The sequence below is a fragment of the Rhinatrema bivittatum genome, chromosome 2, assembly GCF_901001135.1.
Source record: "Rhinatrema bivittatum chromosome 2, aRhiBiv1.1, whole genome shotgun sequence".
NCBI classification, from domain to species: Eukaryota; Metazoa; Chordata; class Amphibia; order Gymnophiona; family Rhinatrematidae; genus Rhinatrema; species Rhinatrema bivittatum.
The window spans coordinates 715,287,653-715,312,599 of NC_042616.1; the positions used below are offsets into that span (position 1 = coordinate 715,287,653).

General features: G+C 45.4%; 1 protein-coding gene across 1 annotated transcript in view; it reads left to right on the forward strand.

Moving 5' to 3' along the window:
- The window catches only part of POP1 (POP1 homolog, ribonuclease P/MRP subunit), a 183,830-nt gene that overhangs the window by 27,228 nt on the left and 131,655 nt on the right, over positions 1-24,947 (forward strand). The window contains exons 5-7 of the mRNA XM_029591775.1: positions 7,196-7,444; positions 20,261-20,348; positions 23,487-23,674. Of these exons, the coding sequence (XP_029447635.1) occupies positions 7,196-7,444; positions 20,261-20,348; positions 23,487-23,674 (525 nt within the window). The remainder of the gene's footprint in view (positions 1-7,195; positions 7,445-20,260; positions 20,349-23,486; positions 23,675-24,947) is intronic.

The following is a 24,947-nucleotide window of genomic DNA, read 5'->3' on the forward strand; positions in this document are numbered from 1 at the left end:
TGCACAGACTGGGAAAGGGACTTTGGGATAGTAATGTCTGGCTGTCTACAGGTGGCGAAGCAGTGTGACAAGGTGATAGCTAAAGCCAGAATAATGCTGGGCTGCATAGAGCGAGGAATGACCAGTAAGAAAAAGGTGATAATGTCCTTGTACAAGTCGCAGGTGAGGCCTCACCTGAAGTACTGTGTTCAGTTCTGGGGCCCATATCTCAAAGGACAGAGTTGGGATGGAGTGGTCCAGATAAGGGTGACCAAAATGGTGTGGAGTCGGTTACAGAAGACTTATGAGGAGAGGCTGAAGGATCTAAATATGTATAACCTGGAAGAGAGGAGGTGAAGGGGAAATATGATACAGACCTTCAGATACCTGAAAGGTTTTAATGATGTACAATCCTTGAACCTTTTCGGTTGGAAAGCAAACAGTAGAACTAGGGGTCAGGAAATGAAACTACAGGGGGGTGACTCAGAACCAGCATCAGGAAACATTTCTTTAAGAGAAGGTGGTGGATGCCTGGTATACCCTTCCAGAAGAGGTGGTGACGAAACAGTAAATCAAAAAGGTATGAGATATAACTGTGGAAATAAAGAAAAGGGTGCATGGGAATAACCTGCATGGAGCAGCAGGTACTACCCCTAACAGAAGTTATGGGGATTACTACCCTTTAAACAATTACTAGTTTTCATGATTTTGACACAACTACATCCTCGCTCTCTGCTTTAGGGGATTGGTGGGCACAAAGGGGAAATGCTGTCAGATGACAGCCAACACTGGGCCCTGACTTTTTTGGTCTGCAGTACTGATATGTAGACACTGGGGAAAAAATGCAGAGCTTTCTATGGCCAAGTCCAAAAGCAAAGCACGTTCAAGAAACATTGTCTGAATAATTAAGAATGCTACTCACCATGTAAAAATGTTGCTAGCAGTAATTTTTGTTGTGGGTTTGACAGTTGCTTGGTTTTGATTTAATATTACTACCCTTAATGTAAGGCTTGGGAGCCACCTGCATGGAGTGGCAGTAACTACCCTTTAACAGAAACATGGGGATAACCTGCATGGAGCATCAGTTACTATCATAAGAAACTTGCTGGGCAGACTGGATGGAACGTTTGGTCTTTTTTCTGCCGTTATTTCTGTTACTAAGAGTCAGGACCAAGCTGGGAGTACGAGAGACAGCCTAGGCTGAACTTCCTTCCCCTGGGTGAAGAGTAGCATTGTGCCTTGTATATACTGACCAGCATTGAGCCCTCAGTTCTTCTATCTCCTTCAAACACTGACAAGCTTATTTAAAAAAAAAACAAACCTGCCAGAGACAGAGCAGTGAAGGCAGGCAGTACATCAGCATGGAGCACACACTGATAGCCCTTGGCAAATGGTTCAGTTGCCCATACCTTCCTCCTCTCCTCAGAACCAGATATGGCAGATCAGGAGAGGAAACTTGTTTGTTGTGGGGCCCAGAGGCAATGTGGCATAGCTGGCTCATTTTTCCAGGCCTGTGACTGCACAGAAGCCCTGATGTGGAAAGCAGCACAAGAGGCAGCATTGGGAGCATCTGCAAAAGAGCTATGCTAGAGCACAGAGGAGAACGCCACTGGTGTTCTCAGTGCCAGCAGATGTGCCGCAGCTGTTCCCTTCATAATCTAGATGCTCCTCTTGGGGTCAAAATTTTCTCACATACAGACTTGTCCTGGTCAAGGGCCCAGCTTCGTTCACATCAGGGAGAAGCAAGGTTTCTCCACTGAATTTATAACTTATCATAAAGGAATAATACTGCCAATGGAAAACACCATGTAGGGGAGGGAGCCGAAGATAAAAATGAAGCAGTAGACCCTGGGGACAGGTTTATCTGTTAGAGATCCTGATGGAGCTTGGGAAGGGACCCATCTCCACTCAAGTCTGTAGCCTTGCTCAGGACCTGCAGTGATCACCCAGGCTCAATAAGAGGGCTTAGAGTTCCCAGAGGAGGGGGCAAAGGGGAATTAACATCAGTGGGAGAAGAGAAAGCACTTTGGGAAAGAGGAGCTAACAGCACTGATTGCAAAAGTCTCACAATCCCTGTAAATGTCAGCGGGAAAAAAGGGGATCAGACTCGAAGTGATTCAGTCTTGAGTGGTATTAAAAAGTCATTGAGAGCCTTCTCTTTGCTTCCAGCTATACTAGATATGATCAGAGCTGGCTAGGATATCCCAAATGTGGGATTAGGGAACAAAAGGGCTATGGAGTATTTATACCCACTATAGAAGGAGCAAACAAAAACGCCTGTTCTGCTAGCCAAAGATGGACACGCTGTAAAGGTACCTTTTAGCGAGATGTATACTTTCTTTATATAGCAGAGTATTACCATAAATCTTGCTTAAACATTAGTAATGAACAAAACTATTGTTGCTGTGTATTGTTTAAGGTGTCTATTTTGTAAACATATTAATATTAAAACCAAAGGAGATAACACCTAACAAATTTCATTCATGCTCCTTTACATAATCGTAAACCAGTCATATCAGTGAGCTCAACCCACACACCTCACACCCCACACATTCAATATTAAAAATTAGTTACTCATTTATAAAGCGTGTAAACTTAATTTGCATAATCAGCACGGTCACCTGTTAACCCCGTTACGTTGTTAAAATTACAAAAAATGCAGTGTCCTATTATGGTTGCCCCTATAAGTTCCAGCAATTAATTTTAGATGTGGCAATTATAGTAGGACATTGTGTCATCCTTAGGTTCTGTCTTATTTTTTTTTTTTTTAATTTTTTTTATTTTCAACAGTGCTCCAACCCAAAAAAAGAGGGAACTGGCACTAGATTTAAATTACATCAATGTGTCTGCGTTCCACATTTTTAAATGAAAATAAGGAAATTGGTAATTACGGTCATAAGGAAAGGGGAGTTCATCATTTCCTTGAGTCTAGCAGAGGGATATCTGCATATTCCTATCTGGGAGCAGCACCAGAAGTTTCTGTGGTTCCCGGTTCTGGAGAACCATTATCCATGCTCGGTCTTGTTTGGCCTCTGCATGAACCTTTACTGCTGTAGTGGCAGCATTTTTATGCAGAGATAGACTTATGGTCCACCTCTGTTTGGATGACTGTCTAAATAAAGAAATAATTGGGGCCAAATCTATTTAGGAAAATCAGTGAGTGACAGTTTTATATAGGTACTTGGAAGGCACCTCATGCTTGGTTGCACCTGTAAGTATTGGTCAGTGGCAGCAGCCATAGATCTAGTGTCCTGGTTTAGAGCTCATATATGTCCATTGCAAAGAGGTTTATCAAGGTGGTCATTCCAGTTTTAACATGGTGTTCCAAATGACTAGTCAAGCCAGGAAGAGTCTGGGAATAATGGCTTGTCTGTATCAACCTGGAAATGGGAGTCAATCTGGAACCCCTGGGATGAATAACAGTAGCAACAGGCATGAGTTCGTTAGATTGGGGGGCACACTGCAGAGATTGGATGACTCAAGGCCTCTGATTTAGCCATGGAAGTAGAATGGCAGGTTAAACTAGCTGGAGGCTAGGGTGATCAGGCTAGTCTTAATCAATTTGCTGCCCTGGTTAAAAGGGAAAGCAGTCAGTGTTGTCGGGCTACTGCAGTAGTGTGTTCCATGTGAGCAGACAGGGAAGCACCAAGAGCAATCAGGTGACAAAAGGAAAGACGTGATTAGCATGAGCAAAAGCCCATCTCAAGGGCCTCTTGGCAGTGTTTATAATAGCAACCCCTGAAAATGACATAGGATGTGGCGGCATCTACAATGAAATAACTAAGAATCGGGATTGGAAAATCCCCCCGAGACAAGTAGATGCTTTGAAACATGGCTGGTGTTAGAAGAAAATAAGATTATACAGTGGAATCTTGTTCATAGTTTGTGAAATAGTGAGGGGATGCTGAGTGGCAAGATAAGTGTGTTTTATGGACTATTGATGGTTGTGCTTTCTTAAGCACGTTTTTGAAGCATTCTTTCATTGTCTGGGACCATTTTTAAAACCAGTGATTTATACTGAAGATGATAGAACATTTTTTCCTCGTTCACAATAGACACATTACATAGACAGAATGAGTTCTGTGGTCTCGAATAATTGTTTTGTTTGAAAATAATTTTGTGTTAAAAATTTATTTTTTGGCTTAAAACCTTTATAAAGAAGTTGAATGTTCAGGACTGACTTGAAAAATCAAAATTTTGGAGTCTTTCCTTTTTTTGGACTATTTTGCTGTATATAGCAGGAACCGACCATTTGTGGGTGGACTTCCTGAGTAGGCAGACCATAGACTTAGGAGTGTGGGAAATAGCTGAGGAATGTTTATTCAGATTGTAAACAGATGGGGGGTGCCCTCAATGGGATTTGATGGTGAGCAGAAGAAATGTCAAGGTAAAGAATTTCTACAGTCTCGGGAGTGGAATCATTGGTGTAGCTATGGCCATGAGACAATCTGTGTCTATCCACTCTGACCTTAATAGGGCAGGTGCTAAGGATTGTGGATCACCCAGGATAGTTGTTGATGATGTACCCAGACAGCGCAAGAAGCTCATGGTATATAGATCCGATCAGGTTCTAGAAAGAGGAATCCCTAAGAATCACTCATGTTCAATGACTACACCAGGCCTGTTGGTCCTGGAGGAGTCTGCTCCATTCTCTTATGGCTTAGATGTTGAGAGGGCAAAGCTGCATAAATAAGGCTACTCAGGGGTAATGATAGGCCAGGAGTGTAGATATTTCTCTTGCTATGTCAGGATATGGAGAATGTTTGAGACTTATCAAGAAAAAGATCTCACCCTTTAAAGCTTAACTGTGCTTAATCTTGGAGTTTCTGCAAGACAGGCTTGAGAGAGGCTTAGCCCTGAATTTGTTGAGGAGCCAAGCAGCCGCCATAACTTGCTATAGAGGCCAGATTGGGGACCACTTAATAGCCTCACATTCATATGTGAGGCTGTTTCTTAAAGTCATAGAAATGTGTGCTGTCCAGTGTGATCATAGATACTGCTATGAGATCTGAATTTAGTTCTTAAAACACTAACAGCAGACTCTTTTGAGCCTATAAGAGAAGCAATGCTGAAGGATCTCACTTTGAAGGTGATATTTCTGGTTGCTATTTGTTTAGCTGGAAGAGTTTTGGAATTACAGGCATTTTTCTGCAGAGAACCCTACATGGTAATCTCAGATGACACTGTCACTCAGACCAGCCAGTCCTTCCTTCCTTAAGTAGTATCAGAATTCCATCTTAAGCAATTACCCTGCTCACCTTTAGGGCACAAACTGTGAGACAGAAAGAAGGCCTACAATTGCTGGATGTCTGGAGCACCTTATTGTGAAATCTGAAGGTCACAAATTCATTTTGAAAGTTGGAGAGGCTATTTGTCCCCTTTATGGGAACTGCTAAGGAGGAAGCAGCATCCGTGACTTGCTGGATTAAAGGGACACTAGCATTGGCCTATATATTAAAAGGAAAATAGGTCCTGGAAGGCCTAAAGGCTCACTCCATTAGAGCAAAGGCAATGACATGGCCAAGAGTACAGGCTAGTGTCACTGGCAAACATTTGCAGGGCAGCAATATGGGCTTCATTACATTCATTCACTAAGCATTACGGATTGGATCTGCAGACAAAGTAGGATTCAGTGTTCGGATCAAGTGTCCACAAAGTGGCATTGGCTTCATCTTGCCAAGGATAATTATTACTTTAGTACATTCCACATGTCTGGATTGGGCTAATGGAAGGTGAAAGTAGGCCATTAATTAAATTTCCTTTCCTTGAATCCTGCCAGGCCAGTCCAGAGCCTATCTAGAAGCAAAAATAAAAAAACGTAGAAGGAAAAGGAGAGAACCTTTAGAAGCTGGTCTACTATCTTAACATTTTCCAGGGCTGAAGAGAAGAGCAGGTTAGGCTTTCTTTTTTTTTTTTTTGTTGTTTAATTGATTTGCATTGCTTTAAAAAAAAAAAAAAAAGTTTTTCCCCTTTCACTTTTTAAGATACTGAAAGGGTCTCAGGCATTTGGCTTGGGCAGGAAGCTATGGAAGTAATCCCTTGCTGTACAAGGCTATATAGGGACACGCCTCTGTGTCAAGCCTCTCTGCCTCCATCTGGTGGGAGGAATATTCCCACATATCTGGACTGGTCTGGCAGGACTCAAGGGAAGGAAATTAGCATAAAATGTCCTAGCACATGCTGGGGCTGTGAGCAATGTGATGTGCTGATTAATTGGGTGATTCTGCTTGCTTTTGTAAAGTTTGCACACTCTAGTCCTGGGGGAATTCTGCGCTACTGTGGAGCACAGAATTTGCACAGAATTCCCCCCTGCACAGAATTGCCAAATTCTGCACAGAGAGTAGCAGAGGAGACCCCCATAGGTGACACATCATACCAAAATAACCACACGTTTAGAATATACTGGAAACAGTATCAGAAGAGATGGGCAAAAGATGCAAACGTGTGATTATTTTGTATGTGTTAATATACTCAATATTTACCTCTCTGCCTTTGGCATTTTTTTGGTTTAGTTCAGAGGGGATCCACTATTTTTTCACTAAATGGGTCATTCATTAAAATGCGTTATGGTGTTAACGTGTTATGGTGTGCGTTAACACCATTATGCATGCGATGGTAACATTAGCATGTGGCGTGAATGCAAATATTTGGAAAGGGGGGGATCAGGGAGGAGTTTGGGCGGGATTTATGAAAATAAGGGGCAATATCACACCATGTAATAGCATAATGCATGCTATCGCATGGTTTTAATGCCAGAAATAATTACACCTTTTTTCCTGGCATTAGGCTGTGTGATATGGCCATAACGCAATTCATGACAAACTTTTAGAATTGTATTTTCGCCATCTTAATAGCTCGATGTGAGGTGTTGGTAGTGGTTTGGGGGCCAGTTTCTTGTGCCTGAGACCCTTTCAGTATCTTAAAACGTGAAAGGGGAAAAGCATTTCAGTGAGGTGTTGGTAGTGGTTTGGGGGCCAGTTTCTTGTGCCTGAGACCCTTTCAGTATCTTAAAACGTGAAAGGGGAAAAGCATTTCAGTGAGGTGTACTGTGCCTCCGATTGAGCCTGCTAAATGTATAGCTGGCGGCAAACTTATCCCACTGAATATTTGTCTAAATCTACTCTGGTAACTTTACTTGGATATCTTTGCTGCTCCCTGGCTTACTGAATATGGACCCATGTTTAATTATAAAAATGTCTTGTTTCTGCAAACACAGATAGAAAAAATTGCCCATTTGAAGAAAGAACAGTCAAAAAACAAGTGTCGCAAAGCTCGAAGGCGTCATGTGAACTTGCAGTTGGAGTTTAACCGCAGGCAAAGAAAGAACATTTGGCTGGAAACCCACATTTGGCATGCAAAGAGATTTCACATGGTCAAGAAATGGGGGTACTGCTTGGGCGATAAACCCACAGCAAAGTGTTACCGGGCCTGCTACCGTGCCATGACCAAGCACTGCCTCCTTCAGGTACCAAAGCTGCTTTAGCATTCTTTAAGATTGCTGTTGATGTGTTTTGCAGCACTGAATGTAAAAGAGTGCCAATTATTATTAGGGAGCTTAGTCTAAATGCAGAGTGCAATAGTCAACTGGATGACTGAGCAGTTTTTGCTAATAAACACATTTTCAAAGACCCGCGCGTTCAAATATTGGCAGTTGTGCGTGTGGCTGGGCCCTGTGCGCATTTTCTAAAAGGCTTGGCCACACGGTGGGGGGCGGCGTAGGCCGGAACAGCACCATTCGATGCTGTTCCAGGGAAGCGCATGCTGGCAGCCGGCCGGCATGTGGAATCTCCTGCTGCTCCAGAGGAGCAGCAAGGTAAAAAGTAAAAATAAAATAACTCTTAAAAACTCTTTTTTTTATTTTATTGGAGTGGACTGGGAGGGATATCTTATTTTTCCCGTCGATAGCAGGGCTGAATTAGCCATGCTGTCATGGGATCTGTCAATCAGGCCCGGGAGGCGGAGCTTGTCAAAGCAGAGAACAGAGCTTTGCTCTCTGCGGCTGCGCGTGTGTTCCCGTGCAGGAAAGTAATGGAATCTCCTCAGTCTGTTTTTTCCGCGAGCGGGATCGCACGCGGAGCTGATTTCGCCTCAGTTTAAAAATTAGAATTAAAATGTTCAAACCCTGTTAATGTGGGAAAAGAATGTCGGTCACGGACGGACACGACCGATGTTATCAATGTCTCAGACCACATCACAATAGAGAGAATTGTGAGTTTTGCTCTAAGATGTCACCTAGAGCATTAAAACAAAGGGCCTATAGGCTTCAGGAACTTTTTGCCTCACAGGATCCATCGGAGGCTCATTCATCGCCTGGCCTGCTAACTTCATCGGCTCCATCGAAAAAGAAAACTTTGCCCTCTGATCCTAAGTCCTCCACTCTAGGAGCTAAGGGGAAAGCAAAAAATCAAAGGCCAGTGGGTTCTCGAAAATCCCCAGTGCCTATAGAGCCGCAACATACCTCATCGGAGGATGAACCCTCTGCGCCGAAGACTTCTGCGCCTATGGCGCCGTCTGCGCAGACTCCCATATCGGCGCCGAGGACGGAGTCTGCGCACAACCTACAGCTTCTGGCGCGCATGGCGCAGAAGAAACCACCGCGCGGATCAGTTACGCTTACGGCGCCGGAGAAACTTGCGCGTACGGCGCCGACTACTAAAACTTATGCGCATGGCGCCGAACACATCGGCGCCGATAACCCATGTGTGCGCCGCATCAAAAATATATGCGCATAAATCTGCTTCTGCGCACAGATATACAAGTGCGCATAAGTCGACCATCGCGCATACCCGCGCATAACTCTACATCTGCGTGTAAGCACATATCCGCGCATAGATCTAACTCAGCGCATAGATCAAAATCTGCGCGTGAAAACCATAATTATTCAATCAGAAGATTAACAACGAGCTTGAAGCGGAAATGATACCCTTCACACAGCTCTGCTCCAGACACTGAAACCACGGATACTGATACATCATCTGATGACTATCACAAGTATTCAAGTCACTCCCACTGTAATAAATTACCAAAGAGGAGTGATACATGGGAGATAAGTCCTTCGACTTCTAAATAATGTCGTAAACCTACTGCCTGTTCAAAAAGAGAAATAGTACAAATATTTTCCTCTAACACCTCTTCAGATTCGGAAGATTTAAGGAATACTTCAGTCAATAGACTACACAAAGTTAGGAAGTTCCTACAACTTCACCTCAAACAAGTATCAAACAACAAAACAGTCGTATGGTAATGCCATCTCATACAAGAGAAGCATTTTTTCAACTGTCTCAATCTTTAGCAGGCTTTTACGAGACGCTGCAATCATCATTCAAAATGACTAATATTGCTGATGACAATGCTACGAAACATAAAGCACAGTCTAATCAAGAGCAGTCGGCAGAACCACAGACATCTCCCATGATAAACCAACCAGCCTAGCCAACTCATATCCATGAGACATCTTTAGATTCTCCTTCAATACAAACATCCCCAGCATCATCGGTGGAATGTCTCTCAGATCTGCAGGACCACATACAGGAGCCGTATTCCCCTCCTGAAGACCTTATATACCCAAAATTCCTAGAAAAAATGGGTACCATTCTACATCTAGAAGTCCAAAAAGAAACAGACCCTAGGGCAGAAAACCTCGGTCTTCTAAAGATTTTTGATACTCAGGTGGAACCAACTTCTCTTCCACCACAAGATATCCTGCATTCAGTCTTACAAAAATCCTGAGAGGCCCCTTATACAATAGCAGCCGTTTCCAGAAAAAAAAAAGACATAAAATTTCGTATGAAGAAAACATCACTATACACTCTACCACAATTGCCTCATGCATCAATTGTAGTAGAGTCGGTGATGCAAAAGTTCAAGAAAACAAAGTTGCATACAACTTTCCCACCGGGGAAAGATAACAAATATGTAGATGAGTTTGGCAGGAAAATATACCATAACTCAATGTTAACTGCACGAATTATGCAACATCAGTTCTACATGATATAATACCTCTATGAGTGCATGCAAGCTATGAAAGGTATACATTTCCTCCGTTGCGAAACACATACCTCAGCCTCTTCATGACATGGAAGAGTGTTCTCGACACCTCTTGAGGTCAATCTACGAAGCACGTGAAACATCATCCAGGGCATCTGCAACAGCCATTGCAGCCCGCAGACTAGCATGGTTACGTTCAAGTTCGATACGTGAAGACTTACACGTGAAACTAACAAACCTCCCATGTACAGGAGATAACGTGTTCGGAGAGAAATTCCAGGACGCAGTAAGTAAATTAAAAGACGAAGCTCTAGCAGTACAATCGCTAACATCAAATCCTATTTACTCGACTACACGTCGTTATGTGGGATCTACTCGTAGGCAACCATATGCCAGAAGACCCTATAGATCTTATCAATCTTTTCGTACGCAGTCATACCCTGCCTACCAGCGTCCTGCTCCACTAAACAATACCTCAAATCAACGAAGAGGTAAACCACGTAACCAGAGACAGCAGGCACAACAGCCGACTACTGCAGCAAAAGCGACATCTTTTTAGTTACTCAGCCACCACCACAACATCAAGCTCCTCCAGGCAGAATTTGTGCTTGCCTGAAAGCCTGGGAAAGAATAACATCGGATCAATGGGTTCTGGAGATAGTACGTCAAGGCTACCAACTCCAATTTGTAACAAAACCCATATTGCCTCATATTTCCACACTCAAGATTTACAATTCCCATCCACAACTGGGGGAGGAAATTGCTTTACTTCGCAAACAACAAGCAATTCAACAAATCCACCCACACTCCAAATTAGCAGCATTTTATTCCCCGTACTTCCTCATACCCAAGAAGTCGGGGGGCCTTCGACCCATACTAGACCTAAGGGAGTTGAACAAATTTCTCACCAAGGAGAAATTCAAAATGGTGTCGTTGAAGTCAATTCTTCCACTCATTCAAACCAACGATTGGATGTGATCCATCGATCTGAAGGATGCTTACACACACATCCCAATCCATCCATCCTCGTGGCGTTACCTGTGCTTTCGCTACAGACATCAACACTACCAGTACAAAGTTCTTCCCTTTGGGCTATCTGCTGCACCCAGGGTATTCACCAAATGCATGATAGTGGTGGTGGCTCATCTCAGGAAACAAGGTATAACCATTTTTCCATATCTGGACAATTGGCTCATAATAGCCTCAACTCCAAACGTCTTACTGGATCACCTCCATCGGGTGATACACTGTCTACAAGAACTAGGGTTAGTGATCAACTTTCAGAAATCACACCTACAACCAACTCAACAGTTGCAGTTCATAGGCGCATGCCTGGATACTACGTGCAACAGAGCATACCTTCCAGTCGACAGAATATCACATTTCCGTCAACTTCTACACACCTTGAAACATACTCAGAGGCCGTCAGCAAGACAAGCCTTGGTAATTCTGGGCCACATGGCAGCGGCGAACTTCACGGTTCCCAACACCAGGTTACACATGAGACGCCTACAATGGGGTCTAAAGCGCCAATGGAAACAGCATTCACAACCATTGACGCAGAGGGTATCGCTGACCGCAGAAATGAAAAAAGATATAGCATGGTGGCTCCTAGATTCCACCCTGTCCAAAGGAGCGTTGTTCAGCCCCCCCCATCTCACAATGCAGTCCTAACCACAGATGCGTCTCGCAAGGGATGGGGTGCTCACCTCGAGATTTACGAAACCCAAGGGTTATGGTCACCCTTAGAACAGAATCTACAAATAAATCTATTGGAACTGAGAGCAATTCGCAATGCATTGCGAGTCTTCCAAGACCACCTGAAGGGACGCAGGGTCATGATCTACACAGACAACCAAGTAGCAATGTTTTACATCAACAAACAAGGAGGGTCCGGCTCATGGTCCCTCTGCAAGGAGACCCTGGCAATCTTCGAACACGCTCACAAGAATTGCATACATCTCCAAGCAGCTTACCTACCGGGAGTTGCAAACACAAGAGCGGACAGGCTAAGCCGCATCTTTCATCCCCCGAATGGACACTCAATACAGAAATAGTACAGGACATATTTCTGCAGTGGGGGACACCTTCCATAGATCTCTTTGCAACAGAGATCAATTCTCAAGTTCCCAAATTCTGCTCGATAAGACCAAGCCAATTCAGGATCGCTCAAGATGCCTTCCTCATTCCGTGGACGACAGGCCTTCTGTATGCCTTTCCTCCCATACCTCTCATAACAAGAACAATTCAGAAGTGCATAGCGGACAAAGCTCAACTGATACTCATAGCCCCGGCATGGCCAAGGCAACCATGGTACAGTTTCTTACTTCGCCTATCCATCAGGGATCCAATTCTATTACCGAATCGTCAAGATCTTCTTCTCAGTCAAGATCAAGGAACACTACTACACCCGCTACATTCATCTCTACACTTGACAGCTTGGAGATTGAAAGGCTCCTGACAGAACAAGGAGTTTCCACTTCAGCACAATTCATTTTGTTACAATCAAGGAAACTCTCAACCAGGAAAAATTATAGCTATAAATGGAAACGCTACTCTGCCTGGTGCACTTCCAACGGTGTACCACCATTGGACTGCTCCCCGGAATTGCTCATTGATTATCTTCATACACTATATGTAGCTGGTCTAGCAACATCATCCATCAGAGTTCACCTCAGTGCCATAGGCGCCTATCATAGACCAATCAATGACATTCCTATATCCAATCACCCATTACTGACTCGTTTCATGAAGGGTTTAACACACATTCGTCCTCCGATATCCAAACCTCCAGTTCCATGGAACCTCAACATAGTTCTGGAACAGCTCATGCTTTCTCCATTTGAACCCATGGACTCGGCACACATTAAATACCTCACCTGGAAGGTGGTATTCCTGGTTGCAGTAACTTCAGCACGAAGAGTTAGCGAGTTACAAGCTCTGGTCCATTATCCTCCGTACTTGCAATTTCATAAACAGAAGGTAGTTCTACTTCCTACCGAAAGTAGTTACCCCATTCCATCTCAATCAGACAATGGAATTACCAATATTTTTCCCTAAACCTCATGCAAACAATAGGGAAAAACTACTGCATTCACTGGATTGTAAAAGAGCCTTAACACACTACAAAGAAAGAACGAACTCGGACTCCCGTGTTTCTCAACTCTGTCTCCTTTGACCCAAAGGCACCTGGACTACCAGTGGCTAAACGCACCATCTCCAGTTGGATAGCGCAGTGCATCAAATTCTGCTATGACAAACAGAATTTACATTTACAGTCTACTCCTAAAGCTCACCAAGTTAGAGCAGTAGCAACATCCTTAGCACACCTGAAGAATGTGCAACCCATAGACATATGCAAGGCAGCCACATGGTCATCACTGCATACCTTCACATCTCATTACTGCCTTGACCAGCAAGCAGCCACTGATGCGAAGATAGGGCAAGCAATACTGCAATCTCTATCCTCCTGTCCACGGTGACTGCCACACTGTCAAAGATCACGTCCAAACACTTATATCATAATGACGTGATCGGGAGCTTGGGACTCCCATGACAGCATGGCTAATTCAGCCCTGCTATCGATGGGGAAAAAGCAAGTTTGCTTACCGTAAACGATGTTTCCGTAGATAGCAGGATGAATTAGCCATGCTGACCCACCCTCCTCCCTGGCAGTCACCAAGTCTTCGACTACAATACAACTTAATCACAGACTGAGGAGATTCCGTTACTTTCCAGCGCGGGAACACACGCGCAGCCACAGAGAGCAAAGCTCTGTTCTCTGCTTTGACAAGCTCTGCCTCCCGGGCCTGATTGACAGATCCCATGACAGCATGGCTAATTCATCCTGCTATCTACGGAAACATTGTTTACGGTAAGCAAACTTGCTTTTATGGTGCACGCATGTTATAAAATAGATGCTTCCATGTGCACATGCCAGGAATTGCGTGCACATGGACGACCACGCGCTTCTTTGAAAATCGACCCCAAAGTGTACAAAATGGCCTTGGTGTGCAGTAGTAATCTCTCACCCTGCCTTCTTCCTTTCTTTCTGCTCACTATACATTTTCACCCTCCTTCCCCCCCCCCCCCCCCCCCCAAAAAAAAAACCCCAAACAAATCACACACTCCTGCTTACCACTTCCTTCTGAATAAAGATATTAGTTTGGGCTCACAGCAGACTCGAACTTTACTTTTTATGGGCAAGTGTAGCCAGATGGACTCAGGACCAATTGGGGTATAGTGTGCTCCTGATAGCAGTTGGGAGACGGAGTCAGATTTCAAAGCTGACGTCAGCCTACATATACCTGTGCAGGAAGCTTAGCTCTTCAGTATTTCTCAGTCTCCTAAGGAGATAGGGACACTACACACACCAGAATAGTGTTAGAAAATTTGCCTCTACAAGACGAGCCCCTCTCTCCTGCAGTGATACCAAGGGTCCCTCCCCCAGTCGAATTCCTGAGGTGATTTCAGAGATCCCTCTGAGGCAAGCCTCAGTCTGGTAGCCGGCTCCCTGCATGGACTTAGCCCCCAGGGTGGCCGAGAGGCAGCGGGTGCAGAATCTAGTGCGGCTATGTAGGTAATTCTCCCTCACCCCCCCCCCCCCCCCCCCCCCCCCCGGCACGAGACCAGGAAATGCCGAGATCAGGTAAAGTAGAAACCTCTCTTAAAGCCTCCAGTCTCCGAGGCTCGATTTTTTTGCACAGATCGTCCCTTCTGGCGTCTGCTACATCAGGTTGAGTAGCCCCGTCTGGGCTAGACCCCGATCCGGTGGGAGGGTCCACACGTGGGACCCTCTGGAGGGTCGCCATCTTGTCTGCATGGTCTTCTGCGCCATTTCACCCCCCCCTTGACCGCCGTATTGCCCGCTCAACTGAGCTGTGCGCGCAACCGACTTGTGTGCACAGCGGCGCACATAGCGGCCCGCATAAATGGCCCGAGCGCACAAATATTGCTCTGCGCACAGCGGCGCACATATCTCAGCCAGGCACACAAGTAGTGGCCTGCGCGCACATCTTTAGGAATTCCGCACGCACATCTTCGGCGCACCTGGAGCGCTCAACCAAGCCTCCTGGCGCGCATTCCTACGCGCACAGACGAGTTTTGAAGCTCACCACGAGCACAAACCATGGCACTGTCTGCCAAGAAGTCCAAGGGACAAGCCTTCTGCCCAGCCTGCCACCTGAGAGCTGCGCAACCAGAAGTGGCCTCCTCCCTAAGCCAGCAGTGCGAAGAGGCTCAGGGGGAACCAAAGCAAGGTCCCTCACAGCCAGTAGAGGGATCCGGATCCACTAATGATTGTACCCCGGACCTCTGTATCTCCAACTGTGCTCCTAAACAGGAAGACACCTCAGGGCCTCCACTATAACATCCCCTGGAATCAACATGGACCCAGGGACATTTTCCTGGGTGGAATTCTTCAAAGGGCTATAAACCTTTGTCCAAGCGCACTCAGTACCGACTGCGACCCAGTCCCAGTTGCCACCAGAAACGCAAGACGTTCCAAGCACCTCTCGGGCCTATTGAGACGTGCCCTTCCTAAGGAAGATCCTCCCTACCGGGGATACAGACACTTCTGAGGACGAGGATGACTCCCTGGAGGAAGGAGAAATCCCCCCCCCCCCCCCCCCCCCCCCAGGGATGGAACCATGCTGCGATTCGTCTCCAAAGATGTTACCAGCTCTCGTATCCCAGACCCTGAAGACGCTGGACATTCCAGGCACGGATACCACAGTGGAATCAGAGATAACCCCATCTTGGTCTCCCTCTGTCAGGCCTCGTGCTATTTTCCAATGTTGCAAGCTGTACAGTAACTCACTGACCTGGAATGGAATGCCCCAGAGGCCAGCTTCAAAGGAGGACGGGCCCTAGAAGTCCTATATCTCTTGGAACCCACAGCTAAGGAACTCCTGCGGTTCCCAAAGGTGGACACCATGGTCTGCTCAACCTCCAAGCGCATGACCATTCCCGTCGAGGGATGAGCGGCACTAAAGGATGCCGAGGACAAACGACTGGAATCCATCCTTAAACAGTCCTTTGATGTAGCAGCAATGACTCTTCAGATCGCTTCCTGTGTGCCGTGGTGGCACATTCTTGCTTGCTCCTCTCCAGAGACGCAACCACGCCTGTTGAGACGATGGAACCTGCAGTATCATTCCTCACGGATGTGACCTCAGACCTAGTGCGCACCTCTGCCAGGAACGTCGCCTCAGCAGTGGCAGCCAGAAGACATCTATGGCTCCAAATCTGGTCAGCCGACGCAGCATCCAAAGTGAACCTCACGAGGATGCCCTTTAAAGGATCTCTCTTGTTCAGAAGCGAATTGGAGAAGCTAGCCAACAAATGGGGCGAATCTCCAGTACCTCGCCTACCGGAGGACAGGAACAAAACAAACCAGCGCTCCTCTTCCCCCCCCCCCCCCCCCCCCCGAAGAACCAAGGGCAGAGGAGCTCGGTGCTTTAGACCATACAAGAACACACACTACCAAGCACCTCGCCTCGCAGGCAGGGCTCAGTCCTTTCGGAACAGACACAACAAGAGGAGAGCAGGCTCAGGGATAGGCCCCGGCTGCACCCCACAATGATAATCAACAGATCCATCCACAGGAAGAAGTCATTGGGGGCAGACTTACCCTCTTCTACTAAAGATGGGTCAAGATAAAGTCGGACAAGTGGGTCCTAACCATTTTTCGAGAGGAATACTATCTGGACATCCACAGCATCCCTCCAGACAAATTTGTGAGATCATCATGCCACACCCTCTCCAAGAGGTCGGCAGTAGAAACCACAGCCTAAAGGCAATAACTCCGGTGCCCACGCACCAACAAAATACTGGTCACTATTCCATCTATTTTATCGTTCCCAAGAAGGAAGGAACATTCCGGCCCATCCTGGACATCAAGTCCGTCAATCATTACCTGAGGGTACCACACTTTCACATGGAAACCCTGTGCTCAGTCCTAAGAGCAGTACAGCCGGGAGAATTCCTGACCACTGGATCTATTTGAAGCCTATCTCCACATCCTGGTCCATCAAGACCATCAGCACTTCCTACGCTTTGTGATACTGGACCATCATTACCAGTTCCGGGCATTACCCTTCGGATTAGCCACCGCCCTTTGGACCTTCACCAAAATCATGGTGATAGTGGCGGCAACACTGAGGAAAGAATTCCTCGTACATCCTTACCTGGATGATTGGCTAATCAGGGCAAAATCTCCAGAGGAAAGCCACCAGGTGACCACCAGAGTCAAGAATCTGCTGCAGAATCTCGGGTGGGTCGTCAACACAGCCAAGATCTGCCTGCAGCTCTCCCAATCGCTAGAGTACCTGGGAGTTCGGTTCGACACCATGCAAGACAAGGTTGTCCTTTCTCCTCCAAGGAGATGGAAACTGATGGGTCAGCTGCGAAAACTGCTGAATTATGCTCGCCCCAAGGTATGGGACTCCCTCCAAGTCCTCTGTCTCGTGACATCAACTTTGGAAGTCGTTCCATGGGCAAGGGCCCACATGCGCCCACTACAATGTTCCCTACTGTCACGATGGAAACGGACGTTTCCATCCAGCTACCAGCAGAGGTTCGGACCCAGCTCCAATGGTGGCTACAGGAAGACCATCTGAGCAAGGAAGTAAAACTATCCCCACCGGACTGGATCTTGCTCACCATGGATGCGAGCCTGCAAGTGTGGTGAGCCCACTGTCGGGAACTGATGGCCCAGGGACAATGGGTCAAGGAAGAGGCGGGATGGAACATAAACTGACTGGAAGCCCGAGCAGTCAGACTAGCCTGCCTACAATTCGTCCACAGACTCCGGGGCGTGTCTATCGGTCATGTCTGACAACGCACAACAGTTGCCTACATCAATCACCAAGGAGGAACCAGAAACCAACAGGTGTCCCTGGAGATAGACCCCATCATGGCATGGGTGGAAACAAACTTGCAAGGGATCTCAGCCGCCCACATCACAGGAAAAGACAACGTCTCTGCGGACTACCTCAGCAGAGAGAGACTAGGGGTGGGCAATTCCGGTCCTCGAGGTCCGCAAACCAGTCGGGTTTTCAGGATATCCTTAATGAATATGCATGAGAGAGACCTGCATACACACTGCCTCAGTTGTATGCAAATCTATTTCATGCATATTCATTAGAGGTATCCTGAAAACCCAACTGGTTTGCAGCCCTCGAGGACTGGACTTGCCCACCCCTGGACTAGACCCAGGGGAATGGATGCTGTCGACCACAGCCTTTCAGTTGATGATAAACCGCTGGGGGACCCCAGCCATGGATCTACTAGCAACCAGATCCAACGCTCAGATTTCCAAGTTCTTCAGCCGCAGACGAGAGCCACAATCCCGGAGAATCGACCTCCACCCTCCCCCCGTCCAGACCTAGCCACAGAAAGACCTGCTGTATGCCTTTCCCCCATGGCCACTACTGGGCAGGATCATCCGCAAGATAGAACACCACAAGGGACTAGTGCTTCTAGTGGCTGGACTGGCCAGGAAGGCCATGGTACGCAGACATGCGAAGACTTCTTGCAGGGAACCCTCTGTGCCTGCCTCCACACAGGGACCTTCTCCGGCAAGTACCGATCCTCCACGAAGATCCGACTCAATTCTCTCTTACGGTCTGGCCCTTGAGAGGACTCGCCTGAAGAAAAGTGGATACTCTAAGGCAGTGATTGACATCTTGCTTCGAGCACGCAAGTTCTCCACATCACTAGCTTACATACAAATATGGAGAGTATTCAAAGGTGTGAGGACTGCGAGATCCTCCCACGGACAGTCAAAATCCCCACGATCCTGGAATTTCTGCAGGATGGCTTGAAGAAGGGATTGTCTCAACTCCCTCAAGGTTCAGGTGGCCACGCTGGCCTGCTTTAGAGCCAAAGTAGACAGCATCAGCCTATCAACCCATCCAGATGGTTCCTGTTTCCTGAGAGAGGTTAAACAAATCCGACCACCCCTAAAGTGGCCGGTACCCTTATGGAATCTCAATCTAGTACTAGACTTCCTCGCAGGAACTTCCTTCAGAGAACACGCGGTTTGTCACTACAGCTCCTGACCTTGAAGACTGCATTCCTAGTGGCAATATGTCAACCCGCCGCATCTCCGAGCTTCAAGCGCTATCCTATCGGGAACCGTTCACACCGGGAACCATACAGCTATGCACGGTCCCCTCCGTCCTACCGAAAGTGGTTTCTCAATTTCATCTAAACCAAACCATCTCGCAGCCGTCTCCAGACTAACATAAGGACGGGGAAGACTCATGCTTTCTTAGCCATCTTAACGTCGATAGATGCCTAGTCCGATACCTGGAAAGATCGGAATCTATGCGAAAGACAGACCACCTATTCGTCCTTCACAGCGGGCAGAAGCAAGAGGAAGCGGCCTCGCGGGCAACCATAGCCCACTGGATGAAAGAAGTAATCAAGGCAGCCTACGTAGAGGCAGGGAAGCCTCCACCTCTGCGAGTCGAGGCCCATTCAACAAGGGCCCAGGCAGTGTCCTGGGCGGAAACCAAGATGCTGTCGCCCGCCGAGATCTGTCGGGCGGCGACGTCCCCCATACACACCACCTCCAGGTTCTACCGCCTGGATGTCCAGGCCTGGGAGGACACAACCTTTGCAAGGGCAGTACTAAGTGGGCCACAGGCAGCCTCCTGCCCTGTTCGGGAGTAGCTTTTATTCATTCCATTGGTCCTGAGTTCATTTTGGCTACACGCTAGGAAATGGAGAAATTTACTTACCTGATAATTTCATTTTCCTTTAGTGTAGACAGATGGACTCAGCATCCCACCCACAGCTGCCCCGGAATCCGGAAAACTTGGGTGACAAACACAGAGAACAAGACAAGCACGGGTAAGCCAGGTATTACCCCTAGTTCAAGACACCCTAGTTGCCGGGTGTCTGCGTTATTCGGTTGAGTGCACTTTCGGTCTCCAATTTGGAAATCAGTTGAACCAGTCCTAATTAATCAAGTTATTAGAGCACACATATATCCACAATTGTTTTTCGAGGAGAATGCTGAAGAGCTAAGCTTCCTGCACGGGTATATGTAGGTTGATGTCGGCTTTGAAATCTGACTCAGTCTCCCATCTGCTATCAGGAGTACACTATACCCATTGGTCCTGAGTCCATCTGTCTACCCTAAGGAAAATGAAATTATCAGGTAAGTAATTTCTCCATTTCATCTCTGGCTGTTTTGCACCTGCAGTATAAGATGATCTTGGTAGAATAATAGTGCCTAAAAATACCATTCCTTTTTTTCTTATAGTAGTCTGTTAATTTGTTTCAGGATTTATCTTATTACTGTTGCCTGGAGTTGATAGGAGAAGAGGATAAACTCTTGAGTGCACTAGCCCGAGTGTCTAGTACAGATGCAGGTAATGACCTTTCTTACATCTTATGTTAGCAATAAAGATTTGGAAAGCCTAATGGTTTATATTGAACCATTTTACTAACATTTTAATTGGTAAAGCCCTTTGTTTCCAAAAACTGAGTCGTTTTACTTTAGAAATGTATTTTTCTGCCCAAATTCTAGATGTCAGTGTCTGCTTCTCTCAGTAGGGACTGAACAGCAAATTGGAGCATACAGAAAATGCCACCAGACAGCAATAGCAGTGCTGCACACTGCCATGCAAAGGACTTGGTTTTGGTTTCTGGCAGCATGGGGTTGATTTTAAATTTTGGTTTTCCTAGCATGTAGCCAGATGAACTCAGGACCAGTGCGTAATGTGCTCCTGTGCTAGCAGATGGGAGATGGGAGTCAGATTTCAAAGCTGACGTCACCCTAGATATACCCCTGCAGTGACCTCAGCTCCTCAGAATTTCTCAGTCTCCCAGGCAGATGAGGACACACTTCTCTCGCTAGCAGATTGCTAGCGGGATCAAAAAAAATCTTTTACCTTTAAAGAAGAATTGGCCCCGCTCTCCTGCGATGATATGTAAGGGTCCCTCCCCAAGTCAAGAATTCCTGAGGTGATTCTGATCCCTTAGAAGTGCCTTGGTCCGGTAGCCGGGTCCCGGGACTGGACTTAGCCGCTGAAGCGGGTTCAAGTCGAGCACGGCGGTGAAGGCCAAAACCCTCTCCCCCCGCAGCTAGAGACCGTCTCTGCACTGGACCGGTAAGTGCTGAGACCAAATAAGAGCCATATGTGCTCTTGTTTAGTTGACATAACGAAGTGTACTACGTCGTTAAGATTGATACAAAGACTTTTTTCATCTACGAAGGAACTGTGTGTTTAAAAGAACGCAGCAGCGAGCTGTTCTCATTAAAAAATGTTTAATCTATTATCTTTGAAATTTTTTGAGAATTTTTGAATTTCTTGATTAAAAGTGATACAAATAAGCGGGTGGTTCGTTCATTATTTAAAAATAAGAGTCTGGTTAATCTGGATGGGACCTGTGCTCGTTTATGAAACAACCACCTTACACCTCACAAAAAATGTTGTGTCTTTTTATAAGAAATTAACAAAAGTGACTAAATTTCAATAAAAAAAAAAAGAAAAACATTTTTTTCTGTTTAAAGATTTTTTTTTGTGCATCCGGGTTATGATTTTGTTGGAATTAGGTAACACCTGCATTGGTGGATTTTTTTTGCTTGTGTGGTTTGTGACGGAATTTTCTACCCTTAGTTCAAGACACCCACAGTTTATCCGGTGTCTGCATTAATTGGTTGAGTGTCCTGGCGGTCTCCAGTTTTGAATCAGTTGAACTGGTTCAGTCAGGTTTAATCAAGTTTATTGGCTTTTCGAAGAGAACACTGAAGAGCTGAGGTTACTGCTGTCTAGAGTGACATCAGCTTTGAAATCTGACTCAATCTCCCATCTGCTAGCAGAAGAGCACATAACCCACTGGTACTGAGTCCATCTGTTTACACTAAGGAAAACGAAATTATCAGGTAAGTAATTTCTCCATTGTATATTTTCTATTAAACTTGTTCAGAATTTCTGTAAGCAGAGCAAACTTATCAACTCTGTTTCTCAGCAGAAAGCTAAACACACCCTGAAATTCTTTGGTGTGAGGGAACAATAAGAGAGGGAGGGGAAAAAAGCTGAAGATAAGTGGCCCAAAACCACTTATAAAAAAGAGCAAGACAATCAAAGTCAGCCTTTGGTATCTCATGGCTGCAGCCAGTGTCTACCATGGGATACCACTAGCTGTCAGCATAATACAGTACAAACTCACGTGCATGAAAACCTGCACTTTGCAGTTACGTGGCTGAAAAACATGACAAAAAATAATAATCTGTATATGTAGCAGAGGTTCTAAGCCATGAGATCATAGGCTGACAATGAATGTCAGTATAATACAAGAAAACAGTACAAGTACCTGTGCATTAAAACGTGCACTTGGTGCTTCTAGGATGTGTTAATATTTTGAGGAAAACAGAAGGGGCAGGAGCAAATTATTAGAAATCAATGATTTTCATGAAGTTTCAACCCACTGTGATAATTTTTATCAATTGTGCAAGCACTTATAGTTCACGAATGTACAAAAAACATGCTTTCTGTGGTTCTTGAGTATACTAATCTGGATTTTGGGAGAAGGAAGGGAGGGTTGGTGTATTTTTTTGTTTTTGGGTTGAAGGGGGGGGTTGGCAGGGTTTTCTTTTTTTGTTAAATCATTGGTTTTTATCCACCCTGATTTCTGGCTTGGACTCAGCATCCCCAGCTCTGACTGGAAAAGGAAGCAGAATTCCATGGGGTGGGGTGAGGCCACAGTTACATGCTCTGAAAAGAGTGTGGTTGTCGCCCCTGCCTGAAAATGGCCAGCCACTGCAATGACTGACTTGATGGAAGGAGATGTACAAATTTAAGGCCGGATTTACTAAGGCTTTCCTTTTATTCTGTGTCTCTTGGGGAAAAATGCTTAGTAAATGAGGCCATGAGATTGTAAGCCCTTTGGGGACAGGGAAATACTACTGTATCTGAGTGACAAATACCTTGAGCTAATAATGAAAAGGCTTGAGTTGAATCTAAAAATAAAATGTAAAATACCCTGGCTGGTTGCAAATGCTGGATTCCAGCCTCTGTTTGCATCAGCTGGAAGTATAAAGGAGTAAGAGCAAACAATCACCCTTCCCACCCAAAGAATGCCACATTGCTGATGCATGAGTTTGTGTGGAAACATTTCATGTTGTATAGGTGAACAAAAGTTGGCACCTTTTGTGGATGCCTGCTGTGGCTTGCTTTTGACTTTCATCCTGGCTCCATTAGATCAGACTTGAATGTGTGTGATTTTGACTATGTATTTTGATGGCTGCCACAAATGGTTTGACAACATCATTTGTTTTGACTTTCTTTTTTTCCTCATGTATTTTGATATTTTGGGAAAAAATGCTAAATTCTTACCTAATTTTGTAGAAAAAAATTAAAATGAGCTGCAATAGTGAACATATTTAAAGTAATTCTTAGTAGCTAAAAAATGGAACTTGAACGTTCGTCTAGAAGCAGGTCAAAAGTTATGGTCTTAAAAACAGAAGTTTTGACAATACTGTATGGATTTCTTTAAAATTTCAGGACCAACTTTTGCTGCTGTGCAGTGTCTGTCAGGAAAACGCCAGGGCTCCCTGATCCTTTATAGGGCAGACAAATATCCAAGGGAATCGCTGGGCCCTGTCTCATTTATTTGGAAGCCAAGGGATGGCCCCCTTAACCCTTCTGAAACCAGGCAATTGTGGATTTGGACACATCCAGCTGTAAAACAGGTACTTTTTACTGTAAAACAAAAAAAAAACATAGCCTTGCATGGTGTATATATGCACGTGCACATACCATGTGATGCTGTTTTTCCACTACATATAAACTATCTCCCAGCCCTCCTGTATTCCATTATGGTATATTTGAGCAGAGCCCAACATATCGCACTTAAACTCTAAATTACAGTGTGTTTTTTTTTTTTTAATAACATTTCTGAAAATTGTTTCTGACAAATCAAATTTTAACAGATAGCAAGAGAGCATGTGTTATAAGTACAAATGAAGTACAATATAGTTATATAATCTGCAATTTTGCAGAACAGAGGTCAAAGTATTTTGATATTAAAATGCATTTAGTTAATTAAATCCATGACTCTTGGAAAGAGCAAGCAAATAACCTGGAGAAGATGAGGCTTGTCTCTTGCCTGTGTAACTTGTTCCATCACACAGATTCCATGCCTCAGGCTACTAATCTGAGAATCTCGGGGCGTAAGTACACATTCACCTATACACAGTAAGTGATGCGCAAGACATTTTCTTGTAAAAAGTGGAGAAAGAGTCACTGGACAAATAACCCAAAAAGAGCTAAGGTGTATTTCAAAGAGACGGGCAAGTGTCGTAATATTAATTTATACTTTCCTGTTCATACCCAGATCAGTCCTACCAGCAAATGGAGGTAGAGAACAAAACTGAGGCACTGCTACATAATTGAGAGTGCCACCTGCAGCCCCTCAGTATTTCTCTGTCTCCAGCAGATGGCAGAGGTGCAAACCTGCAGCCTGACAAAAAATAAATAAATAAAAGGAGAATGGACTGGAGACATTTGGGCTCCCTGACTTTTGTGGACCATCTCTCTGGTTGAGCCGGGCATCCTGGGGGTTGGAAACCTCTGTCTATCTTGGTCTGCTGCTTCCGGAGGCCTTGATAGCCAGGGAACTGGCTCCCTCTTGCCCTCTGAGGTCTCTTCCTGTGAGCCCGGGTCTTCGGATCAGGGAAGTAATCCTTGTGTGCTTCTCTGGCTAAGGGATATTGATGTGTCATAAGAAAATTAAATTTGGACTTAATTGTCTAATAGGATACTTGTGGAAGTCAATAATATGGCTGAATATTTACCAAATAAAAGTATTCTAACTTCATGGGAAGTATGTAAGACAATTAAAATCCCTGGTACATGTGCTTGCAATTTATAGATAGCTTCCGTACATATCACAACCCCTAATTCTGAAAATCCCTGTTCTATCACACCAAAATACCAGAGAAATAAGCCATGGAGGTTATATTG